This window comes from Aplosporella prunicola (assembly GCF_010093885.1).
Source record: "Aplosporella prunicola CBS 121167 unplaced genomic scaffold K452scaffold_8, whole genome shotgun sequence".
Taxonomy (NCBI): domain Eukaryota; kingdom Fungi; phylum Ascomycota; class Dothideomycetes; order Botryosphaeriales; family Aplosporellaceae; genus Aplosporella; species Aplosporella prunicola.
In genome coordinates this window covers 283177-298775 of record NW_022983536.1, presented here as the reverse complement: position 1 = coordinate 298775, position 15599 = coordinate 283177, and the positions used below count along the sequence as shown (strand labels likewise).

The window sequence follows — 15599 nt, the reverse complement described above, 5'->3', positions numbered from 1 at the left end:
TAATATATAGCCTATTTTTTTTTTAGCTCGCACCTAATAATATTGAACTTTGGTAGATATTCTCTTTTTTTTTTTTTTTTTTTTTTTTTTTTTTTTTTTTTTTTTTTTCAATTTCTTTATCGAGAATTTGTTCAGCCGGTACATAACTGTAAGACATTAAGCTATGCTTTCTCATAAGATTTCCACTCGGACTGTATTCTTTATGGTACATGTTTCATAGACAATTCCCGCTTCCGGGGAAGCTCTTTATCAAGAGAAGTCCAAGCCCATGTCATAAGCCTATAGAGCATGCACAAGCCATCCATGAAGCACCCATGAAGGCACTGGTTTTGGAATCCGTAGTTTAAGTGAAAGCAGCTGCTCGGATCCTACTCAATAATATACGGCTTTGCGCCCTCGCCGAAGAGCAGATGTGGTTTGCGAGCCGCCAGATCAAGAATCGTTTGCGCAAAGACTGAGTTTGCCCACGCGAACCAAGGTCCTATAACTCTGTCAGTACTATGCCATTCAACATGTCATCCGGTGACACTCACGAGTAAACCCGCGGATATGGTTGACGTCTATACTCTCGTGAATCAAACCTAGTTTGCTTGATTGTTTCACAAACGTGATTGCCTCCATGATCTCCTCATCGTCGTCCGAAGTCATTGCTTGGATGAGGAGACTCATTGGCCAAGCATTTTGCAATCCAATGTGTGGGCCCCCTATACCTTGGAAATTTTTGCCCTTGAGATAGTATGGATTGCCCGCTTTTTCCAGAATCATTCTGCGCGTGTTTTGGTACGTTTCGTCGTTGACATCGACAAAGCCCATCAAGGGCAAAGCGAGGAGAGATGGTAAGTTTGCATCATCCATTAAAATCGAGGAGCCGTATCCATCCACTTCAAATGCAAACACGTTACCATATTTCTTGTGGGGCACGACACCATGCTCCCATATCCCAGCTTCGATGTTTTGTCCACGTAGTTGAAGTGTTTTCACAAGTTCCTTGGCCTTGCTGTCTCCAACTTTCTTCAGAATTTCGGCGCAACGTCTCAGCTCTACAGCCATCATAGCATTAGCGGGCACGAGAAACCCCAATATGGTGGCATCATCGCTAGGTCGAAAAGCGCTTCGGACTAGGCCCGTGCCGCTGTTCAAGGGATTGCCGAGACCAGCGAGATTCAGCGTCTCCGTCCCGGAGTCTGTGCGCCTCCGAAAGGTGTACTCATTCCTCCGGTAGTCACCGAGTTTGTCAAAGGTTGACTTTGCTTGTTGACCGATGGTCTCAATCAGGATATCTAAAGCCGTGTACCACCGAGCGGTAAGGAACTGAGTCGATCCCGTGTGGCTGTAAAATTGGTTTGTCAACGATAGAAAGTGTGCCAGAGAATCTAGCTCATATTTGCATTCGAATACAAACGAGGGCTCGTACGCAGGATGCACGATATCATCCATTCCATTGTTTGAAGGAGCCAGTTTACTGGGCGGAGGAGGTTGGAAAGCATTGCAATAGGGTGAGCCGATGATAAACTCGGCTTGTGTGTTGATAGCACCCAGTATCAAACTCTCAAGGGCTTTGTCTTTTTTTGCCAGCTTCTGATACTGCGCAAGCTGATTCGTTGAATCCCGCAACCACTCCGCGTTGATGTCTCCAGTAACAATAAAGCTTTGGGCGCCCTGCCATGGGGCGTTTGCCTTCGCTGCTTTGGCCGCGCTCTTTTCCGATCCATCCACGTGCCAGCGCACCGTAGTATCCAATGTATTCGGAAAAGCGTTTTCGAAGATTCGAGCCAGGTCCTTATCCATCATCTTCTCTTTCATCGCTTCGATGACTTTATCAACGAGCGGCGATTCAAAAGTCCGGCAGATGGGAGCCGGCCGCTGAAAGGGCAGTTCCATTGGCCCATCGCTATAAGGAGGACTGAGGTTGGCGACGTGTCAGCAAATGCACGACCACCCTATATAGGCACCGCGGTCATACTGGGGATGCATCGCGTAGGTCTTGTAGTCAGGACATGCCTGGCGAGCTTTGGCAAACTCGGGCATTCCTTTTAATGGATGCTGATCCGGTGTAGCATGTACGCAGTGGCCGACGAGGCCTACCAGGACCAAGAAGGCGATGCAGGCAGTCGCAAGGAAGCTCATAGGCGGAACCATGGTGGTGTTGGCTCGCGATAAGTCGGGTTGAATGAAACCTAGCATGTGGCCTGTCGCACGGTCGATCGGCGGCAAGGGGAACGGACAGTGCTACGCGCGCACAACGAGAGCCATGGCGGGATGAGCATCGCCGACGTTGCAGAAAGGACGAACGAGGGAGCGAGGGTCGACGAGAAACGGTGCCAAGCGAACAGTACATACGTCATGTCATCAACTCCAAATGGGTATTTTGATAGGTAGGTACCGCTACGCGCATACTCCAAAAACCACAACCGAAGGCCGTAAGGACGAAAGAAAACACAAGCCTACGAGAACCTCGCATTCAGACATCCTCCAGGTAGCGTTTCCCACGCAGCTTCCGAGCCCATGTCTCCTGCCATAGGTGCCGCCGTGCTCGCAGGCAAGCTACCCGGCACGGCCACCTGTCCTATCGTATAAATGCGACGATTCGATGCACCACCTGACCCGCTCCACCCGGGGCTCTGTTGCGTATAGCTCGCTCCATCCATGTATCCAAACGCCTGTGGGCTTTGGTGAGAAACTGTCGACGTCTCAAAATAACTCCCAGGAGATGCTCCCGCAAGAGAATCGCTACCATCTGGCGTGCCATTCGAATGCCACATGCGATGGCCTTGGTCTGGGGTCCTTTGCTGCGACCGGAACTGAAGCTGTGCCAGCAAAGCTGCAGATTCCTGTTGAAAGCGGTCTCGCCAGTTGATGTAACCGAAGCGAAGGCCGAAGCGGGCTAAGATGCTAGTAAAGTTTGTGATCGTGGAGATCGCCCTTATGGTCTGCTGTGTGGGGCTGAATGTTGTTTCTACACCATACATGGATTCCGGAAATGGCGGCGGAGCAGTCTCAGTACCTTGTGCTAGCGGATCTATGGCTTCCTCGATAGTTGACACAGAGGCTGCTGGTGATAAAACCGGGTGCTGTGTCAGCAAAAAATCTTGATTCCGCGACAGAACATCGACAAATTGACGGCCTGTCATGTAGACCCTCATAGCATCGTAGAATGTGATCGTTGCCTTGATGCTTTGCGACTCTTCTGACAAAGCATTAAGCATCTTCGAAGCGTAGCGGACGCAATGCTCAAAAATGAGCCTTTGGGCATGATCGCTTATCCTTGGACATCGTGGACTCGGCGATAAGACATAAACGTAGCTATACAAGAGTTCAAGCTCGAAGTAGTTCCGAGTTGCTGGTGAAGTATTCGGAGAGAGGTTGTTGAACCAAGATGCCATGGAGTTGTAAATGCGCCATATGCTCGGATACGGTTCCCGCCAGGGCTCTCGTCCCGATTGAAAAAGGTTAGTATACCATTCGGACTGAAGCTGGCGAAGTCGAAAGAGATCCAAAGCTGAATCATACGACTGTAGCCATTTGTGATTTCTAGCTGGTGATTTCGACGCGGATGCGCTGTTTGCCGAGAAAGGTAACGCGACGTTAGCAGAATCATCAGAAAATGAGAACGCCCGTGTCTGTACTAGCGAAGTTTCTCTGCCATAGTCATGTCAGCGCTTTCTTTCACCAAGCACGGGGCAATATGCGCTTGCCTGTCTAGGGCATAAAGACAATGGTATACCCGACGTCGAAGCTCCAGCTTGGGTTTAGACATCGACGCTCCTCTTGAAGGATTCACATGCATGCCAAGATCTACCATTGCCCGCGAAGCAGCGCCAATCAACGTCCAGCTGTCGAAATGGTGCGGGTCCAGCATGGCGTATTGAACGAGCAATAACAAAGCTTGAATGCTGGCAATGGACCCGGGTCGAAGGACGCTTTCTGCGTGCTCCATGGCCGCGTTGATATGCCCTAACGCATCAGTGTAATGGACGTCCCCGCGTTGCTCAGATAAAGTGATTGATGCAATGGCCAAAACCATGCGCAAGGTCCAGGAGTCAAAAGGGGACGCTTTGCGCTGGTCAGGATGATAAACTGCATCGACGGAAGCGTAAAAGCTCGATTCGTCGAGCAATGGAAGAAGTACGAAGATGCTGTTGAGGTAGTGTTGAATGAGCGGTGTTGCAGCGTATCTCGGTGGCAGCTGTTTAGTCATTCCGGACGGCAAAGGTTCTTTTGAAGAAGCAGAGAGGATGAGACGAGCATATGACATGGCCGACGTGAAGCCGTAGAAATCTCTCGCCGTAGCATTCACGGAACTGAAACGAAAGTTAGTCCGGAGGCGCAGAAGGCGTTTTAAAACACCTACAGCAGCCCGAAGTCTGATACGAGGTCATTGATATCGGATTCCTCTTTTCGCCGAGCGCTCTTCTTGTCAGAAGGCTTTTGGTTTTCGGCCAGAGAGGGCCGAGACGGAGGATGGTCCTGCGGCTCGTGGTCCATGGCCATTGACGACTGTCGTCTGGCTTTGATTTCGGCAAGTCTCTTCTCGAGCTTCTCCACCCTGGCCTCGAGGGTTGCGACATAGCTGCGCTCCTTGCCTCTTGCGAACTGGTCATTAGTGCTTGAGCATTCAGCGGCGCGATTGGCTCGCTCGCAAGCGGTGCAAGCGGGGAGCTTGCCGTCGCACTTGACCTTGGCCGAGCGGCATCGCGAGCATGCGGCGACAGGCCGGCTGACACGTAGGAGAGGCGTCTCCAAAACCATCAGATGGCAGTCTTCCGACGAAGGGACCAAGTCTGTACGCATTGCAATGGGTTATGAGCACGGGGAAGAAGACGGGGGAGTCACGGCACTGAGCTGACTGCATGGCAAGCCGAGATGAAAGACGGACTCACCTGCATGCACGCGTGACGCGACGAAGGAAGGGCTCGGCGAGGGAAAACTACAGGTAGACGGAGGATAGGAATAAAGCCGAGGCTAGAGAGGGGGGAGGCGTGCGGAAGATATTGGAGCCGCGAGCTAGAGTAGATTTAGGGTTGCGTCAGGCGTGGAGTAGCAGCGGGCGGCGTTTCGCCACGGGCCTCCGATAGGCAGATACGAGAGTAGTTAGGTGCCGTGGGTGCGCAAACAACGGTCGCGACATGCTTCATGGCTGCTCCCTCTTTCCCTCCCTCCCACAACACCCAAGCCATGGACGCCAAGCCCGCGTCACAGTCGTCGTCACAGTCGTCGCCGCGCATCGCTCACACCCTAACCGCGTGCGTGCGCTGTCGCACGGTGCGTTCCTCTGTGCCTTTGCTCACCCCCCCGCCTAGCTAACTCAGCGCCCGTTGCAGCGGAAGACAAGGTGCGATCCCGGCCTGCCCCGGTGCGGCCCTTGCGAGCGAAACAACGCCCATTGCGAGTACTTCGACCCCGCCAAGAACGCAAAGATACCGCGCAACTATGTCGTCCACCTGCAACACAAGGTCCGCGACCTGGAGCGTCACCTTGACGAGCTCGAAAAGGGCGACTACGACCCTGATCCCGAAGACGCCGTCCGCGGCCCCGCCGCCGTGCGCATCCACGAGAGCGATGAAACCAAGTTCCTCGGGCCCTCCAGCGGCATCGGCATCACCAAGCTCGTCATGCAGCTGGCCAAGCAGTTCACAGACTCCAAGAGCATAACCGACATCGTGCCCGACTCCCGCGCCCGCATGATCAAAGAGAGCTTTGCCCAGGAAGAGGCCAAACCCACGTCCAAGGTCTATCCGCTGATCAGCGATGTGGCAGCCGAGGAACTGCCCAACAGAGACCTCACCAACCTTCTGGTCCAGTTGTTCTACCTTAAAGGTAGCCCTCCCAGCTGTACTGACCTCCGCTGTTTCCCTGTTGACGCCTCCTAGTCCAGCCAATGTATCCCGTCTTCCATGAACCTTCGTTCCTGCAGGATGTGGATGCTGTATACAATGGCTCAACAAACGCCTACCAAAACTTCACTGTTCGAATGGTCATCGCCATCAGCCTACAGAAAATGGACACTCAGTACGCCGGCTTGGCGGACGCGTACTACCTGGCTGCTCTCCGCTACATGGAGTCTGCCGTCAAACCCATGGACTTGGGAACAATTCAATGTTTTTGCCTCATCGCTGGCTATTCGCTCACCACGCCCACCCGGACCGCAGTGTACTACATTGTTGGCTTGGCTGTCAGGCTTGCAGAGGCTCTTGGCTTTAACGAAGAAAAGACCATCACTCTAGGCAAAGGCGGGAAACCAGCGGATCCACTTGAGGTTGATATGAGGAGACGGGTGTTTTGGAGCACCCTTACCATGGATCTCGGCTTGTCCCATAGCCTTGGGCGGCCAGCTATACTTGCAACTAGGCACGAGCACCTGGACGTTCAATTCTTCTCTACGGTCGAAGACCAGTTCATCACACGCAGCGGCATTCTCCCTGCCCAGCCTTGCTTGAAGAAGTGGATAGCCATTCATTTTTTCCGCATGCGGCTACTTCAGCTCGAAATCAGGAGAAAGCTGTATCAGAAAAAAAGACCGGAGCCAAAAGATGACCAACACCCGTGGTTTCAACAAATGGAAGCAAAGCTAATTGCATGGAGAGATACGAGCCCTGAAGTTGATGGTGGCTCTGGATTAAACAAAGTCTGGTACGCTTTCCCGTTGATTTGCGCCTTTTTTCACTTTAACTATTACTCTCCCCTTTTTGAGTTTTGCACAGCAGTTATTATGACTGCGAGTCAATTGGATAAAAGCATGCTTATCACCTTATTATAGGTTCACGGGGAGATACAACACGATGATTGTGTTCCTGTTTCGGCCTTCGCCGCAAGTTCCTAGGCCTTCGGTCAGGGCGGCGATTCATTGTTACGATGCTTGCGAATATAACATCTACATGCAGCGCAACCAGATCGAGACAAGAAGTGTCGAGTTGACCTGGATTTTCACTCAGTCAATTTTCATGGCCATAAACACCATGCTGTGGTCTCTTTCTTACGCCGAAGTACGTCGAATGCACTCCCGAGAGGACGTTGAACGTCATTTGCAGGTTGCCTTGGAGGCCATCGAGCTTGCTTCAGAAAGGTGGCCAGGAGTAGCTTCGGCACGGGCACTTTACCAGAACCTCATTGAGGCGTGCTTGAAAATCTACGAAAAGAAGGGAGACGTACCGATAGCCGCGAGCTCTCCGTCTGATAGCGCCTCTGCTGCGTCGCCCAGTGTAAGGGATGATGTCAGCGTTCGGTCCCGGACAATGAGTCCGGCGACTGCATCGAGCGTCTCACTATCGACCCCGCCAGATCGACCGGAACCTCCTTTTGGCTATATCAACAAAATCGATTTTCATGGCACCAACGGACAAGCACCAACAAGCCTTCCGCAAGTCCCGCAACAGCATCCGCTGCGAGTGCCTGTACCGCAACCTGGGCTTCCGACGTCATTACCAATGAACATTGAAATGACATCAAACGGCCAATTGCCAAACGCTACAAGCTCCGGATACGACCAACATACTCCTTATAATGCCATACCTACATCATTTCCTGAGCTGCCCGCATGGAATCCTACATTTCCAACGACCCAAGGCCAGCCCGAATCCTTTGGGATGTTGAGTGCTCCACCTCAATACCAAAACGCCAGCTTAGGGGATTTTTCCGGAGCTCCACTTGCAACAGCAGTCGATGCCTTGTATGCAGACTACTTTGATCCGAACCAACCTTCATGGTCAACCGATCGACCGGGAGTAGGGTTGAACCAAGCACAACAGTTCGAGCTTTTGCAAGACCTCGAGGCTCATGGGACGGGCCAGATTGAAAGCATGATAGAGGAGAGCAATGCTCTTTTTGCGCCATCTACAAGGACGTTTTGAATTGCGTCTGATGGACAGGTTTCTGAGTACTGACCTACAGTTTTCGTCTTGCAAGAGCCGTGCACTTTTACGGATGTTACGAAGCTATCAAACAGTAGTCTTTTGGGATTTCATACCTACTAGCCTTCCCTTTTCCGAGGTAAAACCGGACCTGCTAAGTTTTGATTTGACGTTGAGCAAGGCTCATTTCAGGTTCGTTCTTCAACTATGTCTTTGACACTGCTTCTTGATTCTCTATCAGATGGTCAAGTGCCAGTGGAGCAATCTTGGAGTTGATGGAGTCATCTAAAAAAGACGATCTCGAAGAGCACCCTACGTTTCTCCTCGTTTCTTTGTTTTTCATGTGGTTCGTAAATACCCTATCGCTGTTGTTTCAAAAGCTTTGAAAGATGATCTACGAGTTCCGGCGTTCTACGAAAAGTCACCGTTACATCATTTTGGCGCCCAAAGATGTCTGTGTATTTCATTTTTTTCAGCCGGAAGGCCATGCTCAGCTCAAGCAAGCGCGAGACGCCTCTTCATTTGCTCTCTGACGACCTTTTCTTTTCTTTTTTTTTAGCCGACGATTGGCTTTCGGGCGAAACCATTCATGTGCACGAAATACATTCCGAGCGATGAGACATTGATGCTTCCACCCCGTGCTTGCACACTACGATACCCTGGCTAGCTAGACTGTTATACCATGTAATTTTAGGGAATGACGCTGTACTTGCCATCCAATGCATGCATGCATGTTTGACCAATGTCCCTGAACGCCCACCACCACGAACATGCTTGACAACGCCGCCTCCAATGACGTCTGTCTAGTTGCTTAGGGCCAGACACGCATCAACAGCAAGGCCCACCCTATGGAAAACTGGTGTCAGCAGTGTTGCACAACATACATATTCATATAGCAGGCAGATAGGAGTCGCTTACCGTCCCTCTTTGAGGCGAACAACATCGTCAATGACGTCCCGATCCAAGTCCGGAAACATGCCAGCCAACGTCTCTACGACAACCTGGTGTTCCTGGCGCTGAATCTTGCGCGCCTCTTCAGCCTCAGCACTAGCCTGCCGGGCCGCAGCGTCCTCGGCACTCATCATCTGGCGCTGGCGCTCGAAACTCCTCCTCTCGGAAGCACGGCGGGCTTCCTCGCTGCTCCCGCGTGGCATGGGCGACAGGCGCGGCGTGCTGCCCGGCTGGGGCGTGGAAATGGGCTGTTGGCTCTGCGGCTTCTCCGACATGCCATCGTCCGAGAAGATGCGGCCGATGGTCGACAGCGGGCGTTGTATGGTTCGCAGCAGGCCGGCGACGGCGGCGTTTTCCTCTTCGCCGTCTGCTGAGCCGCTGCTTGAGCTGACGCCGGTCCGACCAGAGGATGACGCTCTGGGGGTTGCTCGCTCAGCGTCGAGGGAGTTGCGGGGCGTTACTTCTGGCCTACTTATGGCGGACTTTTCAGACACGTGCATGTGAGGGGAAGGGTGGCGGGAGGGTTGCTGTTGGCGGGGCTCGTCGAGAGAATTTCTTTCTGCGATTGCCGACACGGCTGCTTCGACGTTCTTTTCAAACTCTTCGTCGCTAATCGTGAGGCTAGTGCGATCAAGGTTCTCAATGAATTGGATAGCACCCATCTGGTATTGTATTAGCGAAATGCGGCTGACTTCTCGTGGCGGGTTAAAGAAAGAGCGGATAACGTACCAGTGAAGAGATATAATATCCGGCTTCACCTCCGAGTTTCTCCTGGTTACGGAAGCGAAGTATGTACTGCACATTGGAGACAAGGTGATCGGGATTGGCTCTTAGAACCGTGAATATGAGCAAGGGTATAAACGAATCTGCAGATTGATCCGACTGTGCATTTCGCAAAAAACCTAGCCACATAATCAGCACTAGATCGCAGAACAGAAGCCAACAGGTTAGTGCTTACCGAAAATAACTTTGCAGCAGTTGAGTATGCAAATCACCTTGTCTCTTGGGGCGCGATAATTCCTGATCTTGAGCAGTTCTAAGTTCGAACGTCAGTTGATTTTTCTGTGATATTGACACAGGCGCGAAAGGGGATTTACCTTGTTGCGCCAGCTTCAAGAACTTCATCCCTTTCACATTTACAGGTTTTATGTCAAGATGCTCCTCTCTGACCCAGCTGTAAATCCGCACTTTCTGCGCCAAAACCTCGTCTCTCTCTACATCTTCCTGATGCTGACCTCTCCTGCCCGGGCCCATAGGATGCTGTCCCGGTCTTCTTCTGTTTCTGCCCAGCATCGGCTCCGGTGGAGGTATGGCCGGGGAAAACGTTTGGGTGTACAGCCTGTTCATGACTAACTTCTCCATACCTTCCCTTGCGTTATCAAATTCGGCATCGGAAACAGTTCGCCAGATGTCACATTGCGCCATCTTTTTGCTGATAAATTCCAGGAAATCGCTTATGATCTTGACCTGTTCATGCACCATCCACTGTTTCTTCCCAAACTCAAGCAAAAACGACCGAAGGAATTTTGCCACAGGATCTGCTGTCCGGTGACGCAGCTGCTCCAGAAACCGGTGGAAGTCGAAGGGAAGATCCGGTTCAGGATCCGGTTCAGGAGGTGGTGGCTTGTAAAGGGAAGAGGGAGGGAGTGGACTCACGGGACCAGGTGCCGGTGCTTTCTCCTTTGCCGTGGCGGTGGAAAGAGTGCGCGCGTGCAACGAGGAAGTCCGCGGTGGAGGGGCCTGAGGAGCCTCGCTCTGGGCGGAGGAGCTTGACTCCGGGACTGAGAAGTCGCCTTCGATAATAGCCAGGCTCGATTTCCGAGGAGGATGTGAAGTCGAGGAGCTAACGGTGGGTGTGGCTTTCTCGAGACGCGGAGACATGATTTCATCCATACCGGGACCCTCGACTCCCTCGCTGAACTGGTCCATTATAGTCTGAATTTCCGTCCTCGAATCATCCTCGGCGTTGGGAGTACCGGCGGCCCCTGAGTAGTCACCCTTCTCGTCGAAGTCGACGGCGTCGGCATCCTGAGGAGCAATAGCAGGATCTCGCTGCTGGGGCGAAACGGCAGAAGGATGGGAGCGGGTGTCTGCGTTTGACCCGGCTGGGGGAAACGCGTTGTCCTTTGCTGGTGGGGTTGGGGGAGGTGACGGCGCCCGTTCCTTGGACGAGAGTTCGGCGAGCGAGAGGGACTCGAGTTGGGCAGCGGGAGGAGCGGATTCTGCAGATGAAGCTGGGTCTGCCGCCGGGGCCGGGCTCATGGGCATGGCGGCGGCGGCGCGGGGATCGGGATGGACGGCATCACCGTCGCTGTCGCGATGGGGAGATACGGGCGGGCCGGGCGAGGACTCGTGTGGTGGCTCCGAGGGCGACATAGGCGGGTGTAAGGTCAGAAAGGGCTACGGACAGCGCAGTCGGCCCATGAGTAGAGAGAGAGAGAGACGTGGTCGGGTGGGCTTAACTTAGCTGGTGATGGGTCCGGAGCGTGTTCGTCATGGGCCTTGGCGCCGCCGCAATTACATTATTCTTCAACCCTAAAAACCAAAGACTCTCCGCCCAAAAACATGTGCGGCATCTTTGCCTCGCTCAGCCGCTCCCGCCATGTTTGCCCCAACCCCCGCACCGCCCACCTCCTCGACAACAGAGGCCCCGACTGCTCCCACACCCTGGAGCGATCTGTCGCCGCGAACCATCCCGTCTATGCTGTTTTCCGCTCGACGGTGCTCGGCTTGCGGGGCGCCGGCGTCGTCTCTCAGCCCTTGACCGACGCTGCTTCTGCCTCCGTCCTCTGCTGGAACGGCGAGGCCTGGAAGCTCGACCAGCAACCCGTGTCAGGCAACGATGCTCAAGCCGTCGCTGACCTGCTCTTCAAGGCGTCCACTCCGCAGGCTGAAGACCGAGCGGATGGTGCGCAAGAGCGCATGATTGCAGCCATTTCGAAGATCCGGGGGCCTTATGCTTTTGTCTTCTATGACGCTCCCCACAAACTGCTGTATTTCGGCAGAGATTGTCTAGGTCGCCGCTCACTCTTGCAGAGCACTAACGAAGCAGGCGAACTCGTCCTGTCCAGCATTTGCGACAAGACTGTAAGTGAGACGTGGTGCGAGGTTGAAGCGGATGGCATTTACGTCGCCGACCTCTCGGCCTCTGCAGACACAAGCGTCTCTTGGCTTTCTACAAAGTTCCCAGTTACTCATATACCCTACATCTACGAGGGGTCAGAGTCTCCACCCGCTCAATCACTGGTCAGCAACGACCCTGTACATGATAAGAGCTGTTCTTCTAACTGCCACAGATTTTGCCATATCCTCCGTTAAACAAAGCTTTGCCCGAAGTGTCTCCTATACCGCTCCAGCAGGATTCTCCTGCAGTGGAGTTGCTCAAGGACCACCTCATGAGATCTTTGAGATTGCGACTGCAAATCCAGTCCGCGCAACCTGAGTATCACGCAAGCGTAGCAATCCTGTTTTCTGGTGGTCTCGACTGCACAGTACTGGCCCGTCTAACGCACGGTATTCTGCCCTACGACTACCCCATTGATCTTCTCAATGTGGCTTTTGAGAATCCTCGTATCCACCGCTCTCGTGACACCGAAGACTCCACTTTTTCGCCCTACGAGGTCTGCCCTGACAGGATGACTGGCAGGGCTTCCCTCGCCGAATTGCGTAGAGTCTGTCCGGAGCGAAAGTGGTCGTTCGTTGAGATCAATGTACCATATACGGAGACGTTGGCTCACCGTGACAGGGTGGTGGCTTTAATGCATCCTCACAGCACAGAAATGGATCTTTCAATTGCGTATGCGCTCTACTTCGCCTCGAGAGGCGTCGGGTCACGGCGGGAGTCTAAGTTAGCCGGAGCCATCGATTACGCCACGCCAGCACGGATCCTTCTGTCTGGATTGGGCGCCGATGAATTGTTCGGAGGATATCAGCGGCACTCTACGGCATTCTTGCGCGACGGTTTTGCAGGCTTGATTGATGAACTCGAACTGGACATCAACCGTCTAGGAAAACGTAATCTAGGCCGTGATGACCGAGTCATCTCAAATTGGGGAAAAGAGGTCCGTTTCCCATATCTAGACGAGGAGCTTTTGTTCTGGGCTTTGAACGCACCCGTGTGGGAGAAGACTGGGTTTGGTCAGGAAGCATCTTCGGATAGTGACGGAAGCGCCAAGGTTGAACCGGGGAAGAAGGTCCTTCGGCTATTGGCGTGGATGCTGGGCATGGAGCAACTTGCTTCAGAAAAGAAGCGCGCAGTAAGTTGCATGATGTCGATTAAATTTTTTCATTGCGCTAACAGAAAAGTAGATACAGTTTGGTGCACGTACAGCAAAGATGGAGACTGGGAAGACGAAGGGGACACAGTCGATCCAGTGACCCTTACGAGGGCAAATTTGTTCGATCATGACCACCTCCTACCAATGGAGCACAGAGGCCTTCGTACTTGGGGGCATTCTTGGCGGTGTCCTTGTAGAGGTATACAGCCCTATTTCGAGCGCAGAAAATCAAACATGAGAAGCCGCTTATGGGCGACATGACAGGCGTCGGTCCTAGACATACGAAAAATCATCGGGGACCGAGTGGTTCAAGAAGTCAGGCACGCACGGCTCGGTTATCTCTGGTCCGAGACATGGTCCGAGTGGCGGTGATGACTCGGCGGCACGCCCGAGCATTGCGGCCGAGCTCAGATACTGGGGAGTATGTAGAGGAAGTTCATGAGCAGCTTTAGTGTCTCCGCGGCACGCCGCAAGCTAATAAGTGGGCAGCTTCGGGCCGCGCAGCATGGCGGAGAGCCACGGACCAGGGACCAAGCATCTGAGCCACGATGGATCTGGCCAGTAACTATTGAAATGCCTATACAAAGGTTATACTGGCAGCATGTCGGAAATGGGCTGATGATAAATATAGGACAACGGGGGTGGACCGTTGGAGCTACGCGGAGATGAAGGCCACCCGGCTTGGCTGAGGAGGGGGCGTAATGGCCAGCGAGTGCGGCGAGGGGACGAGGAGACGAGAAAACGAGAAAAGGATGGGGCCTTGGCGAAGTAAGAGCAGCGTCCTGGCAATACAGCACGAAGGCGAAGTGTTGCATTGACGGGGCGATGAGACGGTTGAGAAGAAGGACGGCCAGGGGTGCAAGCCCAAGCGCACAGCCAAGCCTTCGGGAAGAAGCCGGAGGCGGATAAAGGGGGCCTCGTGCCGGGCGGCCAGGGGGCTCAGGGCCCCACAAATGATGCACACGACGACTCTTCGCAGCGGGCCCCTTGCAGCATGGCGCAGAGATGAGGCTGCTTGTGTCTGGGCAACGAGTCGGAAATAATGGTCCCAAGCAGGCGGCGATAGAGACCGATGGATGCAGTGGGCGCTAGGCCCCCTTTAATTGGTGCATCCCAGTCCGTTTCACGCGCCGATGCCGATGCCGAGCGCCGCATGGCTCCATCACGATACGAGTGCCTCCCGCTGCTACTTCTACCGCGTCTTCTTTTCCCTCTCCCCACCCTTTCCTTCTCCGTCTCTCCCAGCTACTTTTTCGTGCAGCTCTCTGCACAGTCCTCTCTTTTTTTCTTTATCCCACACCAAGTCGCTCTTTAGCTACAGCGTGCCCCTGTCTGCACGCGCATCACTCCTTTGACCCACCATGAAGTTTGCTGCCCGCTGCATGCTCCTCGCGGGGCTGGTCTCCTCGACCCTTGCCCAGACCTTCAGCGACTGCAACCCTCTCGACAAAACCGGCTGCCCTGACGCCCCCGCCCTTGGCACCAACGCCACCTACCACTTCAACACCAGCAGAGCCGACTCGTCGGTATGGAACGAAACCGCCGGCAAGGTCAAATACACGACCCACGCCGGCGAGTTCACCATCAACGGCCAGGGCGACTCCGTCACCATCTCCACCCAATACTTCCTTTTCTTTGGTCGCGTCGAGATCGTCGCCAAGCCCGCGCCGGGCCAGGGTATCGTTAGCAGTATCGTCCTGGAATCGGCCGATCTTGACGAGGTGGATATCGAGTGGATCGGCGGCAACAACACCCACTGGCAGTCGAATTACTTTGGAAAGGGCAACACCACTTCGTACGACCGTGCCATCTGGCATCCCGTTGACGACCCGCAAAACGTCTGGCACAACTACACCGTCGACTGGACCAAGGAAAGGATCGAGTGGTGGGTTGACGACGATCTCATCCGCACCCTCAAGTACGAGGACGCCAATGGCGGCGACAACTTCCCGCAAACGCCCATGAACCTCAAGCTCGGTATCTGGTCCGGCGGTGACCCCGACAACAACAACCAAGGCACCATCGAATGGGCTGGTGGCGAAACCAACTTCCACGATGCCCCCTTCACCATGTACGTCCAGCAGGTGTACACCGAAGACTACACCACTGGCAGCAAGTCGTACAAGTACGGAGACAAGACGGGTAGCTGGGAAAGCATCATTGTCAACAAGTAAGTGCAGCGTTAACTCCTTGGCCCGCGCGGCTCCAGAGATGCTAACATTGATGTGCAGCGGTACCTCTCACGCCGAGAAGGAGCTCAACGCGCCTCACGGCACCGCCGAGCACTGGGCCGCTCTGCCGAAGTGGGCCCGCGCCGTGATCCCGGCGGCGGCGGTGGCTGTCTTTGCCATTGGCCTTGCCGTCTTCATCTTCTGCTGCATCAAGCAGCGGCGGGCGGGCCACAAGGCGTACGCGCTGGCCAGCGAGGAGTGGAACAAGGAACAGGAGGAGCTGCTCGAGTACAAGTCGCAGTACAATGCCCGGATGAAGAGCGGCGAGTACGCGCCCGGCGGAAGGTTGTAAT

General features: G+C 54.0%; 6 protein-coding genes across 6 annotated transcripts; 3 read left to right on the top strand and 3 right to left on the bottom strand.

Annotated features, from left to right (window-relative positions):
- Positions 1-130: 130 nt before the first annotated feature.
- Positions 131-2264, bottom strand: K452DRAFT_285670 (glycoside hydrolase family 125 protein). The gene is made up of 3 exons (XM_033540149.1): positions 1964-2264; positions 534-1903; positions 131-481 (listed from the first exon to the last, which is right to left on the bottom strand). Exons 1-3 carry the CDS (start codon positions 2137-2139, stop codon positions 369-371), a joined length of 1659 nt encoding a protein of 552 aa, XP_033399348.1. The 5' UTR covers positions 2140-2264; the 3' UTR covers positions 131-368.
- Positions 2265-2342: 78 nt separating this feature from the next.
- Positions 2343-4988, bottom strand: K452DRAFT_357287 (uncharacterized protein). Its single transcript, XM_033546104.1, has 3 exons — positions 4352-4988; positions 3696-4301; positions 2343-3639 (listed from the first exon to the last, which is right to left on the bottom strand). Exons 1-3 carry the CDS (start codon positions 4789-4791, stop codon positions 2445-2447), a joined length of 2241 nt encoding a protein of 746 aa, XP_033399347.1. The 5' UTR covers positions 4792-4988; the 3' UTR covers positions 2343-2444.
- A 187-nt stretch (positions 4989-5175) lies between these two features.
- K452DRAFT_224546 (uncharacterized protein) lies at positions 5176-7847 on the top strand (the record flags this gene model as incomplete). Its single annotated transcript, XM_033536693.1, has 4 exons — positions 5176-5262; positions 5322-5817; positions 5871-6630; positions 6758-7847. The coding sequence occupies 4 exons, from the start codon at positions 5176-5178 to the stop codon at positions 7845-7847; spliced, it is 2433 nt and encodes an 810-aa protein (XP_033399346.1).
- A 312-nt stretch (positions 7848-8159) lies between these two features.
- On the bottom strand, positions 8160-11334 carry K452DRAFT_246902 (uncharacterized protein). The gene is made up of 5 exons (XM_033538038.1): positions 9896-11334; positions 9757-9834; positions 9528-9700; positions 8766-9460; positions 8160-8693 (listed from the first exon to the last, which is right to left on the bottom strand). Exons 1-5 carry the CDS (start codon positions 11172-11174, stop codon positions 8651-8653), a joined length of 2268 nt encoding a protein of 755 aa, XP_033399345.1. The 5' UTR covers positions 11175-11334; the 3' UTR covers positions 8160-8650.
- A 29-nt stretch (positions 11335-11363) lies between these two features.
- K452DRAFT_192153 (uncharacterized protein) lies at positions 11364-13157 on the top strand (the record flags this gene model as incomplete). Its single annotated transcript, XM_033535857.1, has 3 exons — positions 11364-12044; positions 12095-13054; positions 13107-13157. Coding segments are annotated over 3 exons (1692 nt in total), but the record flags the coding sequence as incomplete, so codon positions are not given.
- Positions 13158-14457: 1300 nt separating this feature from the next.
- K452DRAFT_224531 (glycoside hydrolase family 16 protein) lies at positions 14458-15598 on the top strand (the record flags this gene model as incomplete). The annotated part of the gene is made up of 2 exons (XM_033536692.1): positions 14458-15245; positions 15307-15598. 2 exons carry the CDS (start codon positions 14458-14460, stop codon positions 15596-15598), a joined length of 1080 nt encoding a protein of 359 aa, XP_033399343.1.
- Between the last annotated feature and the right edge of the window lies 1 nt (position 15599).